Here is a 20050-nt window from a genome sequence, read left to right on the forward strand (position 1 = left end):
TCTTTCTTTTTTTTTTTCCTTTTTTTTTTTTTTTTCCCCATAATACTTCTCCGAGTTACTTTGCTCTTCCCAACACCCTGGGTAGGCATCATTAGGACAACACTCATGAGACTGTCAATCTTGCTCCAAAGCAAGGTATTCTACTGTATCTCTAGGACTTTAAGGAGTTTTATACAATTTCTTTAATAATTTTAGTATCGTCAGTTTACCAGATAAACATGATATACATAATCTTGTACCGTACAAACAGAAGTGAAAACCTTACGCTTACCCCTGAGATGTAGCTATCAAGTAGGGCATGTACACATGCAGGGAAATTAGGGGAGAAATTGCGAGCAATAACGTCTGTATTTGAAACGTAAAAGACAAGTTGGAGCACCGTTTCTTTTTTTTTTTTTTTTTTTTTTTTGCCATTAGGAATTTGTATTGCTCATATGGGAATGGCATGAGGAGACTTAAAATGATAAAAAAAGTTGCAACCTTCTTCTGCAACTAGAACAGTTACAAACAGATTATAATAATTAAAAATAAATTAATAAATCACAAAATGGTTTGGGTTAGAAAGGACCTTAAAGACCATTCAGTTCCAACCCCCTGCCATGGGCAGGGACACCTCCCACTAGACCAGGTTGCTCAAAGCTGTATCCAGGCTGGCCTTGAACATTTCCAGGAATGGGATATCTATCACTCCTCTGGGCAACCTGTTCCAGTGCCTTACCACCCTCTGAGTAAAGAATTTCTTCCTAACATCTAATCTAAATCTCCCCTCTTTTATTTTAAAGCCATTACTCCTTGTCCTACCACTACACCTCCTGACAAAGAGTCCCTCCCCAGCTTTTCAGTAGGCCCCTTTAGGTACTGGAGGGCTGCTAAGGTCTCCCCAGAGCCTTTTCTTCTCCAGACTGAACAACTCCAATTCCCTCAGCCTGTAGATTTCTGCATAATGACTAGTCTCACAGTGATGGCACTTAGTTTAAAACATCACGTATTTCAAGGCTGTGATAAAATAGTGAGACTTAACAATGCTTCTTATATTGCAATCCCAAAGCTCCCAAAGTGGAAGAGTCAGCCAAATTTCAACAAGCAGTTAGATAAGCAGTGCTAATCACTTTGCCTAGCATTTGAACTGCAAGGGAGCTGTGCAGCATGCAGAGTCTTGATGCTGGATACATGTACAGTAATACCTGTGCCTAAGATTGTGCCCTGTAGAACATGTGGTTCACTGGGATCAGTGTTTACTGCTATAAAATTGCTAGAACTTTTCTAATGTCTGGCCCTGCAAAGTGCAGTGTTAAATGTTTAATATTGTAAACCAGATTCATTTCTTTGTATGTATGGTATAAGCATAGATTTTAAAAGATGGCATTGCTCCTCCACTTAACTGTGACTTTTTGATGATGGCATTTCCAAGGTCATTTTGAGTCTAATATTTTATTTGTAGGATTGAAATGAAATTCCTCCTGAACTCTCTCTGGGTCTATCCTAGAGCCAGACAGCTGCAAGTCTGAAGGCAAGAAGTATAAATGGAAATACATATTCATTGTGACTGACAGCACTATGGGATAAGAAATTCATTTTGACATTTATATCTTAAAACAACAACAACAGAAGAAAAATAAATGTCATTCATTTAGTCACTTATATGACTGCCTAAAAGTAGATTCTGTTCTAATAGAATCCAGTGGTCTAAAACTACAAGTTCAGATGAGAAATGTTGACCCCCTGCCAGGATATCCCAAATTCCTTATGGCAGATCTAGAGAGAAAAGTTTGGCTTTACTACTTGTGTTGTGTAGTATAACATTATGATTGAAGATGGCCTTGTAAAAATCTAGATGGACAAAGATTCTGCAAGTTAAAGGTGTTCAGCAGCACCAAATGCCATGCCGCTTTTTCCGTAGATCCTGAATATGAATTTGGGAGCCTAATTGTTATCACCTTGCTGAAAAGAGTCCTCGTGCATTTATGGTGATGTTCATGCTAGAGAGTGATTTTAGACAGGTCTGTTTTGCTGTCAGGTCAGGGTGTCATGCAGAGTCCTGCCCCGGCACAAAGAGTAACAGGTCCATGGGCAGCTGGGGTCTGGGTGTATGAGGAGGGGCTGTGGAGGCAGGCTCCAAGGGGAGGCTGAGAGGATGTTTACATCGCTGTCTTCGACTTCCACCTGGTGGACTGAAAAGATGGTGGAACTTCTGCTTCTGAGATCTGCTTCTCAGAGATGCATGGCAAAAGAACAAGAGGCAGCAGTGAAACATTGAAACTTCTGATTAGATATAAGGGGGAAAAAAATCCCAGGGGAGGTGGAAAAGCACTGGAGCAGGTTTTTCAGGGAAGTGGTGTCCTTCCATCCTTCTGTCAGATCAGAACCAGACAAGGCCCTGGGAACCTGACTGAGTGGGATCCATGCTGAGGGGTAAGCAGGACTCAATGACCTCCAGAGGTGCCTCCCAACCTACATTATTCTGTGGTTCTAAATGTAGTGTGTGGGTGTGCTAAACTTGACTTCAGTGTGATTAAATTTTTATTTAAAGCTAGAGCAGAAGAGTAAGTTAATGCTTCTGGGACTCTCATGCAGTGCTTCCAAAAATAAAAGAAAAACTTTCAATGGAAACTTAAGTTCTTCTTTAGCATAATGGTATCTCAGCTAAGAGTTATGTGTCTGTTTTATAACTGTAGCCATGTGTCAGTGTATGTGATGCACTTTATAAAGGGTCAGATTTAATTCTCCAGGTCATAAACTGAACAGCTAAATGGATTCAAGACTTAACTTTTCCATTCTGCAACAGATAATTAAAAGATCTAATCTCTTACACAGCTGACCCAAGAATAAAAACAATACATTTCAAATATTCTGTAGATTTTCTGCATAATAGAATACGCAGCTTTTAATTTTTAATTTAGTATGCCGTTACTACAGCTAGGCCAATTTTAAGATAGTGTATTGATTTTAAAGTTGAATCTTGAGATCATTATTTTCTTGTGCACTGAATGGAAAGCATATTGTGAATTCCTGAATATCTATTGAGGAGAGGTAGAAACTCATTAATATAAAACCATCTGTAGAATGATTGTAAAATATATTGTAGACAAGGAGCTGTTTTAAAGATGAGACCAAAATCAGTTTTAAAAGAGCAATATATATTTTATTATATTTTCCAGCAATGGCCATGCTTCATCATGCAGCTAATAAATGGATTGATGCATAACTGAATTTAGGATTAGCACATAGTCATTAAAGTCTTTGAGTAGATATGAGTGTTTAAAAGGGTTTGGATTGTTTTTAAGTAAAATAATTAAATCTTTCTGTGTAAGTAGAAGAATGCATTTTAAAGGAGTCGTTATAATTCTGCCTCTGTGCAAATGTACAAAAACATAATCTCACTGCTTTAAAAAGAAACATAGACTATGAATGAAAAATAGTCAACTTCAGCTTGATTAGAATTATTTTCTGTCTTTTAAATTTCTAATAATTTTCTAAATTTCTAAAAATTTCTAATAATTGTTATCAGACCATACGTGGAAATGATAAATACACAGCAGTGTCAGTCTGCCAGAGGATCCCTCGGGGGCTGCTATCATACTGCTGTAGTGAAGGGCACGGCACATTGGTCACATGTCTAGAGAGCAAAGAAAGGATTTGGAGTCATTTTCCTGTATCCTTCCCCTTCACGAAGTGGAACTCACAACTGAAATCAGCTCAATCAATTGGCAACTAAGTGTTGATTACATCAGTATAGGGATAACCAAGCTAGAACTGATTGCATGACTTAGGTGGTGGATTTGACCTGCAACTGCAAAGAAAGCAAAGTGGGAGCTTAAAAGAAGCCATTTGTAAAGCAGAACAGAAAATATTCTTGAATACAGGTGCAGGGATTAGGCTACTTTCTCTTGAATGCCATACTGAACGGCAAATTTACTAATAAAAATATAATTGTTACTATATTTATAGAAAACTTCCAATACAGGATCTTGACCAAGACTGTTTTATCAAAAACTCGAAGGATTGTAAAGTGATAGATGTCAATCATCAAATGATACCATTTGAGGAAAAAAAATAGGAGCAATACTGTAAACTAGCATTTAGGGCGCTTTTTATTCTTTTGGAATAAATATATTTTTAGGAAGAAGAATTGACAATGGGTGCATGTATTCCTTGGAAAAAAAAAATAAGAAAATAATGTGAAAAAAGACCATTTTTGTTGAGAGTGGTAGGGCCAAAAAACAGGAGGCAATCTCCTCCATCAGAAATGCTGATTTCATGTATTTCCCCATTTCAGAGTACCTGTGGCTCTTCTGTTCCCAGGGAGATGAGTAATTTTGAGTAATTTTTTTCTTTTTTTTCTTTTCTTTTTTTTTTTTTTACTTATGGGCAATGCCTGTGTTTGCATGAATTTACTAGGTACTTATATGTAGAGGTTTCCTATTGTTTTTACAAACCTTACTCTAAAAAGGACAAGTTTCCTTTTCACTGAAAAATCATTCTTTTCCATTTATCTGTAAAGTTTTCTTAAGAGTCTATGTTAAAGAGACAGTTTACACATGTATTTAATATATCCTGAACTTGCACAGTCATGATCTGGAAATAAGAATTTGTAGCATTTGGGGAATATTTATTCAGAAAGAGTTCCTTTTATTCCCCGTTGCCTAATTTTAAAGTTAAGAGGTTAAAGATGTTTCGTGTTTGTTATACAATGGTACATATTGTTAATTCCCATCCAAGAGTAATGCTTAAACCATTATGATACTTCTGTTTTGAATAAAATACATTTGCATGTTGTAACATATTGCACAGTGGTCTTTGTGTGGAAATTGCTAATTTTTTTTCTGATTAAACTTGCATTGCTCTTGGCAGTATTGTTTCAGCAAACAAAAGCTGGCATAATATAGAGATAAAAAGTAATTATGAACTTGCCTCTGAAGAGTTGATAGTTTGACCTGCCAAACCCATCAAGATAGGTATCCATGAATATATATCCATGAATGAAATATACAGGAGTATTTCAGCCGACTTCAATACCACTGAAATATTGCACTAATATTTTTCATATTCATTGATGCTCATGGTAGTATGCACTCTGTTAGTATGAGCATCCAAAAATATGAAAGACAATTAATGAATTCATGTTTGCAGAGGAAAAACAAAGAAAGAAACCAGAAAAAGACTCAGCCAATAACTAGGATAATTAATGATTAAAAGTTCCTAATTATCAAGAGGTACTCGAAGGAGAAAAATAGCACAAAAAGGAAGAAAATGGTGCAGTGCATTGGTGAAATAATGGATTGAAAACATTGTACTGAGGTGTTATCAGCCTCCAGAAACAATGGTATTTGTTTAAAGTAATTGTATACATATATATATATATATATATATATATATATTTAATGACTTTAATGACTTTAATGGATGCTTGGAGGTAGGTGAGATGATGTCTATCCCATCAGACAAGGGAAGACAGAAATTTGACCTTATTTGTCTATTTGTATAAAGCTTGTGTTTTTGCAGAGTGAAAAGCTGAAAACTCATTCCTTTAATGACTACAATTGCAGTTTGAAATGTTACTCTTCCTCACAGTGCTTTGAAAATATAAAACTGTCTAAAAACATTGTCATTATGAAATCAGTGGCACAATCCATAGCGTTAAAACCTCTGCCTTCATTTGTCAGTGTGGTGCTAGGTGGTGAAACTGTGACATGATGTGGGTCATTAAGCTGTATGGCTTGGGGCATAAGTGCATGTCATTCCCATCTTCCAGACTGAAATTCAGACCATGCTTTTCAACTCAGTGCAGGAAGAAATTGAGATAGCACAGGAATTTCCAACTCTTACTGAGACAGAAAGGTATTACTAGTTGAGTAGCTTAAAGAGATGGGACTGATATGTGACTGACAGTATGAAAGATGTTGTTAGAATGACCGAGTCTTCAAGTTAGCTCAAATTAAGGGCTTCTGCTAGTCATGATTACTAATTTAGGGTTTTGTGCTTTTGGCACCTTATGTGTCACTGGCTGGGATGAGTGAGGTGGTTAATGAGCAGACAGGTACTTCCAGCAAATGTCTCATTTTGCACAGCAGCAATGACAGTTGTAGCTAAATTTATTAGAAAAGTAAGGATTGGATTGGATTAAGGAATTGCTCCTAGTTCTTTGCTTATTTAACATGTTAGGCATCACTGTGTCTTTTTTTCTTTCTTTTTTTTTTTTTTTTCCTAGCTCTTTTATAAGAAATTGTATTGCTGAGATAATTCAATCACATCCTATCATTTTTCATACCCTGAGGACCTCATCAGTCTTTCCACAGTGTTGGATATCATGCTTTGAATATGAAATTGATATTGGCTTCTTCTAGCTTGATCAGATTAACTTTATGTTTTTCTTAGGTAGCTTACTTAGTGCTGTGTTCATATCCATGCTTTAAGGAAGTACTAAGAAAAGCAAAATAACTTTTTGAACTTCAGGCCTGTTTCTAGAGAGTTGCTGTTAAAACACAGAGGTTTTGAAATACAGATACTGATAGTGTTCAGCAGTGCAGAAAAACTAGTCATACTGGCGCAAATGTTTATTTCATTCATTACAAAGCAGAATTGTCTTTTTTATTCAGTGGGAGCAGGGCTGTCACTCTAAATGATAGAGAGGACTGGGATGCCATAGAATTGGTATTTACCCTCTGAGTCATCACTTACTTTATGACTGTTTGGACTGGGAGGAGAATTATCTTTGCTTATATTCTGTTTCTGAAATAAACACTAGAAATGTACTGTGGTAGCATGGATTGCTTGCTTTTTCTGTGTAGTATATTAAACTGAAGTTGGACTGCTCTCTTATTAAAACCATTATTTTTGTGTGATACCGGGGGAGTAGAGCAGGGCTGGATTGTGCCTGATGCTCCTTTGGCATGTGGTCCACAATGGGGAAGAGGAAAAAGAGCTCCTGTGTTTTGCAGTCCTGCAAGACAATAAGGCAGGCCAGCCTCCTCCTGCTCCCCTGCCTCCCATGGTCCACCAGGCTTAGCCAAGCATCATTTATCCAGCTTCTACAAAATACCAGTTGGCCAAACATCAAGCAACAGTGTCACAGACTGGCAGTGGCAAGGAAAGCCAGACAGACTGAGTCTCATTTTAGCAGGCTATAGGTCAAGGAATAGCTACTTGCATCCCACATAATCATCGTCTTAGTATGTTGTCATTAAAGACCAGATTCTGTGGGATTATTGGCAATTGGAGCAGACTGCAGGCAGATCAAGCTCCACAGTTCCTTCCCATCGGTGTGACCTACATCTGCCAGGAGCTGCAGCCGGTGGAATGGGTAGTGGGGCATCAGCCTCTGCTTGGCAGAAACTCTTGGCTTAGGGGTGGAAAGAAGGGGGTCTCTTGACACAGAGGAAAATAAAGGTTTTTCCTAATGCTCTTGGAAAAACAGCTGGTCAAGGCCAGGCCTTGGCTACAGTCTTAGGTTCCTCATATTTGTTGCCTGCAATGAGAGGATTTACCAGATTCAGTCACAGTGAAACTAATAGCGCATTTAGATTAAGAAAGTTCTTTAAAAATTCTTTAAAGTATTTTCCTCTGCTTACTTTTATTTTGAATTGAAAAATACTCTTCGGTGCTGTCGTCCAACCATAACTTACAGTTTTCCCCTTGATGAACTGAAATCAGTGTCTGAATCCCACTTTTCATCACACAGGGCTGCATTTTTTCCTTCTTTTCCAGCCCTCTGGACACTCTGACACAGGCAGCACCTGGTGGTGCTCCCCACAGCCTCACCCTGCCCCAGGGCTGGAACCAGGCTGCAGCACCAAGTTCATGCTCCTCTTCAAAACAGAGGCCTCTGTGCAGAGCAACCTGGGCACAGGGGCTGGAAGAGGCATAGAGGCTCCAGCATCTCCTGCCAACACACTGCGTACATCTTGCTGTTGTTCCCCTGAAATGGGGAATGTAATTTTTCCAGGTTTCAACCCTAGTAAAATTAGAGGAGTCTTCTGGCACAGGATTTGGTATAGCGTTTTCATCTGTCCTTCAATGAGTTGCATTTCTGTATCTTACCTGGAAAAAGTGCTGTGCAATACCTTTCCAACAAATAGACACTTTTTTTTTAGGTGATATTTCTTTTTCCCCTTCTTTCCATGACAGGTTTGTATAAAGCTCCTGACCAAAATACATGTATTTGGTTTTACATGAATCCACTAACAGTATAAGCTGGCATGTTGCAAAGTAAGCAAACCAAAAACTCGATCTTGTGTGCTCAAAGACTGTTGTAAGCAGCTAAAAAAAGTGTCTGGAGGCAGTAAAAATGTTGGTTGCAGAGCTGTGCAAGAAGTAGCACAGTGGCTCTAGGCTCAGGGGTTGTGTTTGTGTGAATGTAACGCATTTCTCTTATGGATGCAGTTTTGGAAGAGAAGCGATTACAGAAATTGTGTAGCCCAAATGTGAAAATAGAGGCAGTGTGCTGATGTATCTTTTGGGGATGAAGCACAATTTGACTCATATGTAAGTGAATCGAAGAGGTTTCATGCTGTGACAACTTCACCAATGTTAACTAATTTGCACCTGTTTAAAGTGGTGTGACTTGAGCTCCAACACTTCAGTAATGTCAATACCTATAATAATCATTATAATAATTTGAAGTAACTGTATGATTGCAATAAAACAGTGGCTAATCCCATCTTAATGCCAAATTAAGCATAGTGAATAAAGCCAGGAGGAGTTCAGTTTTATATTGCAGCATGAATTATTCAAGACATTTTTATATTCAACAGAATAATACATAAAAAAGAAAGAACCTTTGGAAAGGTCCTTAAATTATTGTTTGTAATCCTTTTAGAAACTCCATTTCATATAACATTAATGGAAAGTGAGTACCTTATAGAGTAATCAATGGTTGAGGGTAATTCATTGTGGCTTAACTAGCAAGATACATTACTGGGTTTTATGTTATTTTATTTTGCTTTGGCTTTTTGGTGTTGCTATAACAAGTAGGCATGGTTGTTGTTACTCTGTTTGTACCAGGGAATGGAAAGAGAAATGAGCCATGGAAATTTGTTCTAAACTGTTTTTTCCTGGTTCCAAACACTTGCTCATTTCCTAGCCAGGGAATTTGCTTGTTCCCTTCCTCTGCTCAACAACACAGCTGAGAGCAAATATCACCGTGAAAATGAGGTGGGAGGATGCTGAGCAGGGCCATAGTCTGGTCAGTACTGCCAACTGGAGGGTGGGAACCAGCAACAAAACAGCAGGTTCTGATCTACAGCATCTTCTCTATGGTTTGATATCCTGAAGATGGGAAAGAGTATGGCTCCAGTAACCAGTGGAGGTACTGGAAGTGACCATGGGGCAGCCAGGGAGCTGCAGAGAAGATGCAGTTCCAGCACCTCCTTTACTGCCCATCAGCTGCAGCCTGTGTGAGGCTTAATCTGTCCAACAACACCTGCCTTCAGCAGGACACTCATATCAACAACCCTTTACATTATCTCGAGGTTACACATATTCAGTAGTTTCACAGCTTTCTGTGAGCTTCCTCTTATGATAAATCAGCATGTAATTTTAAAGTGTTTTGAGCATTTATCTCAGGTTCACGCTGATACACTGGTAATGAGTCCAGGGTTTTTTAATTGATTCTTTAAAAAAGAGGCAGCTATTAGTTTTGGAACTACTTACGCTGGCACCGAACAATAAAGAATATCAGTAAATTTAAAGCACTCCAAGAAAAAAAATCTTTTTGCTTTGTTTCTTGGTATTAAAGTCAGCTCAGAGATGATTTCCTTTCAAATGCTGCTGATGAGACATTGTAACCTTAGGCGAATAGGGAAAATGCTGAACTTTCTGGTAGTGATAAGTAAAATGCTGAGATCAAAACTTAGTTGAACTGAGATGAGAAATTAATGCTGTTTAAAGTCTTCCAACTGAATCAATAGCTGTTTCACTGGTGGGCATCACTGGGAGCAGGGTAAAGTCCAACAGTATTAGATTTCCAGTGATGACTTATTTTTTATCTTTGCTTTCTAAACAACAACCCATACTGTTGGCAAATTCCTCAGTGACCATCAACCAAAATTAATGTATTCAAGCAGGCTTTGGATCTGCCCTGCTGTTTTGCAGCTACATTGTTTTATAGAAGATGGGATTTGGAAAGCAGGCAGAAAATTGTTTTCTGGCTTGGTCACTGTGGGTTTAAAGTGCTAGGAGTTGGGTGCACATGCAGGGGACAAGGAGAGCAGTCAACCTATACTATTATTTGATGATCCTATACAACAGACAGCTTATGTCTGCAAAATTATGGAAATGGCTGTGTAACTTTCCAGAAGAGAGCAAAGCAATGAAGACCCTTTAAGTCTATGTAATTACTTAGCTAATAGTTCGGTTTATTCTCTATTTAAGCACTGGAAATTTCCATTGATTAAAAATCCAGACAATGTAAATGGTATTTTTGTGTGTAAAACAATGATAAAATAACATTTAGTGATCTCTTTCTCCCTTTGTATGCATGTGAAACATCAGCCCACACAGAAAATCCAACCTTAAAAACCTGCTCTATGCATTCATTTACTCCCAGAAGAAATACCCCCAAATGATCCTGGCATATTCAAAGGGCCTGTCATCTTTCTTGCACTGTTCACAATCCTCTAAATGTCACAATTCCGTGTAGTATAGTTCCTGCTGTATTAAAGGACATAAATTAGCTCTTCTAACTTCCAAGCCTTCTAGGGAGAATTTTGGACATGTTGACTGCCATTTATTGTCTCATCTGCTGCTGCCGTTTCCCTCCCATAAAGTGCCGAGCTCGGATTCAGGGTTTTATCTTGACAGTTCTTGTTACAGTACCATTTTATTGCTGCTGGGATACCTTCCCTTAACACAACACATCCCATTCTCCTGATTGTGTTCCTCATTTAGTACCAGCTATTCAGCAGAGGGTTTAAGTTTCCCTCCCTCTCTCTCAAATCCTCCCTCTCATTAGTCCCTTGTAGTGGGACCTTTTAGTAACGAATACCTTTTGTTCATTCTTTGCCTTACCCATATTACATGGCGGTTTTTCTGCTCTAAATAGCACGTCAGCCTATGACCTCTACTTAAGCATGTCTTGTCTTTTCTGACATCTGCTTCGTTTTCACTGGCCATCCCTATCAGTTTCGCAAGGTCAGCAAATTCCCTGTGCTTCAGGTCTATTTGTAAGATGTGAGGTACGTGGTGGCATCTCTGCGGCTTTCACTGTCACTTTGCTGCTAACCAGAGCGTATCCATTTACCCTCTGACCTGTGTCACTTAGCAAACCACTTTCTGGATGTGCTGGCATGCTGTGACCTCATTATGAGACAGGGATTTTTTTTTCCCCTAGTTCTCTTAAGAATTTTCTTGCACCTCTTTGTATAGTATTTTTGCTGTTATGAAAGCTTCACTAAAGGCATTGTAGGCTGTATATTTGACCTCTGTGCACCATTTTGTATGTATTAGTATGTTTTTTCCAGATAAATCTGGAGGCTGGTGCTTATGTTGTAGTCGGGACAGTAAAAGGGGACATCACGTGCTTCAGTCTTATCTAGGTCTGCTGTAGAGGGACCCATGTGAGAAGGAAGCCAGCAGTGGGAGAAGCTGTGGTTTCATTCATTCAATGGGCTGGCCAGCAGACAAGGGCTGTCATCACCAGTTTCAGGGCTGAAGGAAGCTCTTTATTCCCAAGAGATAGCAGGGAGCAGGAAGGGATTCATGACCCAGTTACCTCTGGAGCAAGCACAGCTACGTGCAATTCTATATGCAAAGCTCAGAGTGAATTCTCAGCCTTATCTCACATTTGAATATTTTCTGCTTTATAAATATGCAGCATTTTCAGTATCTTATAATTTGATGCCTTGCACTACAAGAAACCACAAATTGTTCTTTTTCTCAGACTTGCTTGTGTGTGTGTTTCAATTAGACACATCCATGTATATTTCATTACTGTGCAGATGTTTTCTCTCACTTGAGGATTGAAGTGTTTGATAGTCAGAAGAGAAGTTAGAATTTGGACTACTTCTGTACAGGACATTTTTGGCAGGGTATATCTGGTCCCAGTGGGTGCAGTTGGGTGGTGCTGCAAGTCCATTTCCAGCAGGAACGGGAGCTGTGCTTGGTAACACCAAGAAAGAATGGGCAGAAAGTCAAAGGCTATGGGTTTAGTTGTGGATGTACCATTTATCCTACTTTATCTTGTTAAACCTTTACCCTTTATTGTTTATTTTCGCTTCCACCATATGTTTGTCGTCTTTGTTTAGATCATAAGTGCTTGAGGGCAAGAATCATTCGGCAGTAGTGCCAACTTTAAACACAACCACTACAGATTACTTCAACTGACAGATGATGATAATTAAAAGGAAATCTGTTTCATTATTTTTGTCCTAGTGATCAAGCATTGCCAAAATCTCTGTATTTATATACAGGGATGTACTCACTTCTTTTGCTTGCTTGTTTGTTTGTGATCATTCTATCCTCAATGGAAAATCCAAATAAACGCTATCCCAAGTAGCACTGCAGCCACTTTTTGTGACCTAGGAGGAAAGATAATTTAAAGCATGCTGTGAACAATCTGTGAAATATTTCTTGTAATTTCCAGTGTACTCAAAGTAAAATTCATCAATTACAGGTTGTGTATAAAAAGTAATTCTTTTTAATATCTAGTGAGAGTGAGCTCTGTAATTTCCATGTGCTTTTAAAAGCATATACACTGTTGGTTAGAAACTTAGTAAGAGGCAAATAGTTCATGGACATGCAGACCTCAAGCAGAATGGGAATTGTGTGCAAGCAGGCATGTGTGTGTTGTATATTGCAAAATTCCTGAATCTCAGCTGCTAGCTCTGATTTTTTTCTTTAAATTCTCAATTAGATAAAAGTTCTTTTTTTTTAAAAAAAAAAAAAAAAGTGAAGAACAACTGCATTTTTCCATATTTAGAAAAATAAATATTTTTGTTTTATAAAGTAAATATTTTTTCTAAACATTTTCTAAGACAGGCTATGAAAAAAAAAAAAGCTCAAATGGGTCTAGAAAGGTGCTCTGATCATGGGAGAGCGGGAGCAGTGTTAGACTGTATACTCTCTCCATACTATTGCCACTCACTTGTAGTGGGAAGAGTGAAATGAATATAGAAAAAAGTGAATTAATCAGGAATAGATCTGAAAGCTTTTTTTTTTCTAAAAAAAAAAAAAAAAAAGCCATTTAAAACCAATGGCACCATTGGCTCTAGAGAGTTTGCAGCTTGCTAATCCATTTCAGCGTGGCCTGAATTTGTTGCTAAGCTGTCTGGCTGCCATCAGCAGAGACATTGACCTCAGTGATGTAACCTTGGTTAAACAAAATCCAAAGCAGAAAGATGGTGAGGGATGCTGTGAAGGCAGTGCCCTGGCTACCAGAACTTGAAGTTTCAAGAAGAGCCAAGGGCCTCATCTTTTTCTATAATAAGGGTGGTGTATTATTACTAACATTATTATAGAGGAGTTACAGGCTTGCATTGAGTTGAGAAATAGGTTTAAACCTGTAATGTTTTATGGCTCATTTGCAGCAGGAGTGTCAGCAGTCGGTATGTGAGCTGTCCTGCTTGTGCTGCCATCAGTTGTCTTTTGCCATTGCCTCATCTTGTCAGTAAACCACAATAAATGAGGGACAATAGTCTGCTAGTTTGTGTCCATCAAGCCAAGTGCTGGAGTTTCACTGTAACACTATCAAAAACCTATTCATCTATGAGTTTTCCTCTGCTGTAGCCAAGTTGTGAGACCGTAGGGGAGGCTCAAAGTTTACAAGCGGAATTGTAAATACAAATTAGTACAGTATTCAGCTGTGTCATGATTGTCAAAATATAGATGATACAGCATTTAGTCTTGAAAAGGAAATTGTCTGGGAAGTGGAGGGAAAGGCTGTATTAGAAGGAAAGCTCTTCCACGTTTCCTGTCTATTAATTTACCTTTCTTCTGAGTGGTGCTATTTAGCAAAGTGCTTCCTGCCTCTCTGCCAAGCTGAAGCAGCCTCTGGGAAAAACTACAGAGGCCAAATCCTGCCAGTGTCTGGAGTGCTCAGCCAGGATGTCTGGTGGGGATCCAAAAGACTGTGGGGAAGGATCTGGCCAAGCACAGACAGCACAAAAGTATTGAATGAAATAAAGTACTGTCATAAGGTTTTAATGCCAAAAGTCAGCTCCTGTAAGATAGGACATATACTGTTAAAAGTGAATTCATGGCTTTAAACTTACTTGATTTCAGATATCACACCTTGTGTCTGCAGCTTGTGGTGCATGTGAGCTTATGGTTTCATTGTGCAGAATTTGGGCTCAGGAGCTGAGATCTTAAAGCTTGCTGTCTGAGTCCCAGGCTGTGTCTGCCAGGGGCTCTGTAAAGTTATGGACCATGTCAGGCATGGCCCAGGGACACCACAGGGATCTCTGAAGTCCAAGCTCCTCAATTGTCCTTATAGACAAGCTTCTTCCATTCCCCATAGTCAGTACTTGACAAACAAAACAATGTTTTATTTCACATCTGTTGTGAAGATATTTTGTGTAAGTAATAAACTAAAGGGCAACATTCTGCAAAAGTGGTGGAGTTACTACTAAGTGCTGGAGTTACTACTAATTTCAGCTTTAGTTGATAGTCAAGTCTGTAAGATCAAAAACAGTCAGCTGATTCTGGCTTATCATCATGAAATATTTTCAAATTTGATCGTAATTGCATCTTGATGCTTATGACGCTTTGATGCTTTTGGTTTTTGGGGAAAAAAAAGCCTCCACCTACCTCTTTCTATGTAGTGTTTATAACAATCCATCCGTAGTGAGCTAGTAAGAACTTAGAGAAATTTGTAAGAGCTTCACTGAGCCTTCTTTAAATTTCCACCTTATTCTGCACAAATAAGCTTTAAATGATAGCTTTAGTTTTTGATGGAAATTGGAAGGAATTGAACTTTTTCTGAAAAGATTAAGCATCAACTATAGATGTTGATGGAGAATCACCCTTAAACGTACCTGCAGCTAAGATTTTAATATGATTTGGTGCAAAATATTCTTCAATCTGCATGGCACTGTGAACTTGCTGTAACTCTTGTGTACAGTGCTGCATAATATGTGTTGGTTTCCCAGCCCTCCCACAGCAGCATCAGACACTGAGGAGATATTTTCACAGTTACACCCCTGACCGGTTTCTGTTTGTTGAAAGAGAGAAGAAACTGTTTCTTAGCAGCTTTGTAACCAAGCAGGCAATGACAGGATAGAGGATGGTGAACAAGGGAGGAGGGGAGAGTGTTTTGGTGGCTTTGGAGACTGCAGGAAAAAATAAAATCTTCATGTTAAAGGCAGATGCAGTCCTATTCCTGTCCCAGCACTTTAGCTCAGGTTTAGCCAGGTTATTCCCCATGCCATCAGTCCCCTTTTTGAATATACAGGCCACCTTACTGCCTTCACACAAAGTTAGTCCAAAGCAAGAGCTACAGATTGTAACATATTCACATAAGAGCTGGGCAAGCAAGTATTGCTTTAAATAGCTCAACACATCACTGTTATTCCAGTGATGAACAGTCCAGCTCCATATGAACAATCAGGGGAGCGATTTTGGGCTGCCAGTTATCTCCGTGACTGCTTTTTGGAGAGAAGTGAGCTCTGAGCATCTTCTGAAATCAGTGCTGTGCCCTCCTGTGCACAGGGACAGGGAGCGGGACAGCCTGTATTGAGGGTATGGCTAGAGGGGTTTCTTCACATGTGGCAGATACCATATATTTAATTTGTCAGCTGCCTGTATTTTTAATTTTTGGCCAGCCAGTTTGAAGTTTTTTCTTCTTCAAGCCTTTTTTTTTTTCTGGTGCTGCCTTTCAGTGCCTATAGGAGGTGGCATCCCCAGTCCTTCCATGTCCCTGCCAGCAGTGGCCCACCGTTGGACGCCCTGCGGACATGTGAACATTGAGCCTTCTGCAGGGCGCTATTTTTACATGCCAGCGAGGTTTTGGCTCGCCTCCCGCCTGTGCGTGGGTGCTGCAGGAGTCATCTGAGCCCTGGCCGCAGTTGTGCTGGAGCCACTCTCATGACAGCGCGCTGCCGCAGCGCCCGCTCGTCCCACCGCCGGCTGCTCCTCGCTGTGAGCAGGGCTCAGGAAAGCGTGGTGGCATTTCCTACGTCCATGTCCCAGTAGAGCTGGATTAATGCAAGAATGCCGGAAGATACAGGTATGGTGGGATGACTCCACGTTTTTGGGAGCACAGACCTGAAATGACTTGGTTTTCATCCAGAACCGTGGGAACTTAATCGCTGGTATTGTCACAAGAATGTTTGTTTGGGAGTTAAGTGAAAATTCTGTAGAGTAGAGAAAGATGGTTAAACATTTACTTCAAATTGTTTCAGATAACTTAATTACATCAGTGAAGATTATGAAGCTATGATTATACTAGCGCTTATTAGTTGACAGATCAATTTTTAAATTTCCCTATTATTATTTAATATTAAATGACTTTAGACTTCATTATATTATAATGAAAAAATACCGTTAGCTTCATGTAGATATATTGCAGAGCTGCTGCTATATTCTTTCTCATTGCAGTCTCGCTAGAAGCCATGCAAAAATAGCCTTTATATTGCTGCACTAACAGTTTCTAAAATTCAGCAGAGATTTCTTCCTAAGTGTACTTGGATTCAGTAAATATTTTATTACAATGATGAAGGCAGGAGGTTAGCTTGTGCTAGGCATGTTTATGTGACACAAATTTTGCACTGAGCATATGGTGAGATTTGGAGCTCTTGTGTGCTGAGTGCTTGTGCTGTATTGCATGTCTTGTGTGTGTTTGTATTGCTTTGTATTCTGCTGGGTAACGCTTCTCGTTCATCTCTAGTGCCATAAACTCTGAAATTAGCCAAAAAATCACAGGTTGTTTCAGTCTTTATGTTAACTGCCTGCTATCCTGTATCAGCTATAGATTTTTGATTTGATTTTGATCCATAGGAAGTGCTGGAAAAAGCATGCAGTCCTCTCCCCTGTGCCAAAGGAAAGGCACTGTACAAGCTGTTTATAAACAGTAGAAACAGGCTTGTGATTCAAAAAGGAACATGATTCTCAAATTGTGGTATTTTGTCTTTTTGGACCACGTTAGTAAATTTAATTAAATAGAGGCCTATCACATAAAGATTTACTGAATTTGCTGAACTGCTTGTCTTACAGAATATAAACTAAAGAGAGGAGCAGTAATAGCAGTAGGAGTCTACAACAGAGGTGCTGGGAGAAGCTGTGAGCATTTCTGCAGGAGCAACCGCAGGCAGCTGGTGCTGCAAAGCCCTGTTTGGGAGGGCAGCTCGCTTGTGCTTACTGGGTGGGCACAGCTCAGCCCTCTGCATGGCCCGCTGGAGTTCTCAAGGGGCTACATGATGTGGAAATACAAGGCAACACTTTAGCTTTCCTTTTCTCCCTGTTAACTGTGTTTTGTTGTGATGCATGAAAGGAAAAGGTATTGCATGATAATGAAAAGGCACCGCGAAGTGCACAAATGCATTATCCTGAAAAAAGGTTTTAACATAAACCAGTGAGAAATATGTTAGAACAGGCTGCCATGGGATATTTAACATGCTGTTGCAGGACCATTGAGATCTTACGCCCCCACAGAGCTCCTTAATGAATCACAAGTTCTTAGGGGGAAAAAAAAAATAGTAAAATAAAACCCCTTGTCTAAGGGAAATTTTTAGCTCACGCCCAACTAGTTCTTCAAACACCATGTGTATTACCATATTACTTACTTATTATAGTATTACTTATTATCCCTGCGCACATGCCAGCATTGGAGGTGCTCCTAGTCACTGCATTTTACATGCAAACACAAAGCAGGGAGGCAGCAGAGGCCAGCTTTAGACACCTAAAACCACAAGTAATGCCTAAAAGGACTTTTACGGGCACTTCAATATTTGTTTCCTTTGCTTTCATCTGGTGGTTTGAGTCCAGCTCTTGAGTGTTTTGATTGAAGCAACACCAGAAATGTTTGGCAAAATAACAACTTGAGCTTTGGTCTCTAATTCTCATCTGATTCTCCTCTAATCTTCCTCAGAGAAGATTGCAAATTTAATTCCCCTCCAGGCTGTCCTGAACCACACCCTCCCCAGGTTGCAAAATACAGGGTTTCAGCAATCAATACTTCTGTCCTGTGTCCAAAATACTTAATAAGTAAATGGTATTTGTGTATCCTATTTGTTTATTTTGATTTTCAGGAATCATCTCTAGCTGTAGACATGACAAGGTTCAGTGTCAACACTGCTGAGATAACTTTCTCTTAATCCAGTTGTGCAGAACAATAGTCATTTTCAGAATGATAACGTGTGGTTTTAGTTTGGAGTTGGAATGTGGCCTTTGGCTTTGCCGGATCTCTTTATGAACCAAACAGCTGATATTGGTAATTTTATATGTTATTCTAGATATTACAAGGTGTGTTTTTTTTGCTTAAGCAAAATGTTTCTGTCTCATGAAATGAATATAATGGGTTGTGAAGTAGGAATGTTCCTGCTGAATTTACAGATGAGCTATTAGTGCTGATAGTTTTTGAGGAGAAACACATGTATTTTTTCTTCTGATGACGGGCTGTGATTTGAAGACAAATGATAGTGCATTTACATGAGCCTGAAATGAAAGGGTTGTCCCTTTTGAACCCAACTTCAAGAACAGAAAATAAAAACAATCAAACAAACAAAGCACAACCAACAAAAAACAAAACAAAACCAAAACACAACCCACAACTGACACAAAAAGAACAGGAGAGGGGAACCACCTCCACATCCCAACAAACCCCTCCCGTTTCTCTGGTTTTCCTTTTAATTTTGACTTTAGGTTCTGGTTCTACAGTATCCATCAGAGAAGCTTGCTGAAGAATCAGCACTTTCCATTGATTGAGAGGTAATTGTTGGGACTGCAGAAACTGTTCTTTAGGAATAAAGTATTTATTCACATCAGTGTTGTCTATCAATTCAAACTGCGCTTTATTGTTTCTTTCACAACACTCTTGAAAATATCTGTATCACAGAACAGAAAGCGCCTGCCAAACCAATGGTTAAATTGTGTAATTTGGTCCTTTGTTATTTCATGCTTCTATAGTGACCAAGAGTAGGAAGTCTAAAAAAACTTTTTTTTTTTTTTTTTTTTTTTAGAACAGTGTCAAATAATATGGAGTAAATGGGATGTGTGGACTTATTTGTGTCCATACAGTGGTCAAAACAGGTGGAAGTCTTTATTATTAAGCTTCATATATGAGGTCTGATCTGAGACTGAATGTATATTCTTAAGCGTGACTCATCTTCACTTTTCAGTACTTTGTTTCTATACTCAGTAATGGCTTCTGTGGGTCCTTATGTAAGTTAAAATAAAAGCACAAAACTGGAAAAAGCATTAGACTATGTCAAATTATGCAGTTTCTGGCCATATGTTTCTTCATAGTGTTTGTAATCCACTTAGAGGATTTCTGTCATTTGGTTAAAAGACAACGTGATAGCAAAGTGGTTTGTCATTCTCTGCGTGGACTAGTCCTAGATAAGATCTTTTGCCAAGGATTTGAACTCTCCATTCCAGGCTTTAGAGCAGAGCATGATCAGGGATTCCCAATTCTTCTCCTTTTCTGCCACCACAGTTTCCTTTGAGCTACTTCCAAAACACTTTTGTCTCAGCCAAATTTCTTCTTCAGCCCCCATTGTTGCTACATCCTAGTTAGTCTAGCAATGCTGAATGAGACGGGTTTGTTCTAAGAATTGGGGTTTTTTGGACCACATGTCTGTGGATTTTTGCAAAACTGTGTACCTGTAGGAAATCCACCTCCTCGTCAGCCTTCACTCCAAAGTACTTCCAAGGTGCTATTCTTTCTTTTTAACATTGAAATTTAGTATATTTTATCCTATGCTATTTTTCACCTTTATAAAAAGATTAAGCAGTTTGTCTGAACTTCCCTGTAAAGACATGAGATTGAGAACACCAAATGTGAAGAATGTCAGTATAAATGGGTGTAGTTTGGCAAAGACATAAGCACATTGAAAACATGATTTTACAATTGCAGTAAGGTTTGTAAAGCAGCTTTAATAATGTGTGATATAATTAACCTCTC

The 20050-nt window shown here is 39.0% G+C and overlaps 2 protein-coding genes across 15 annotated transcripts in view; one reads left to right on the forward strand and one right to left on the reverse strand.

Moving 5' to 3' along the window:
- Positions 1-20050, reverse strand: part of SH3TC1 (SH3 domain and tetratricopeptide repeats 1) — an 84074-nt gene that overhangs the window by 57771 nt on the left and 6253 nt on the right. Inside the window, exons 1-2 of one of the 2 annotated variants that reach the window (XM_068679795.1) lie at positions 13920-14049; positions 12417-12512 (exon numbers count right to left, since the gene is read on the reverse strand). The gene's annotated coding sequence lies outside the window, so the exon portion shown is untranslated. Of the gene's footprint in view, positions 1-12416; positions 12513-13919; positions 14050-20050 lie in introns of those variants that run through there. The other variant, XM_068679796.1, reaches the window with a different exon arrangement.
- The window catches only part of ABLIM2 (actin binding LIM protein family member 2), a 139348-nt gene that overhangs the window by 13795 nt on the left and 105503 nt on the right, over positions 1-20050 (forward strand). Inside the window, exon 1 of one of the 13 annotated variants that reach the window (XM_068679804.1) lies at positions 16016-16156. The exons of the other annotated variants lie outside the window; for them this stretch is intronic. Coding sequence (XP_068535905.1) covers positions 16141-16156 — 16 coding nt within the window. The 5' untranslated portion in view covers positions 16016-16140. Of the gene's footprint in view, positions 1-16015; positions 16157-20050 lie in introns of those variants that run through there. 13 annotated transcript variants of the gene reach the window in all.

This window comes from Anas acuta, chromosome 4, assembly GCF_963932015.1.
Source record: "Anas acuta chromosome 4, bAnaAcu1.1, whole genome shotgun sequence".
Classification (NCBI taxonomy): Eukaryota; Metazoa; Chordata; class Aves; order Anseriformes; family Anatidae; genus Anas; species Anas acuta.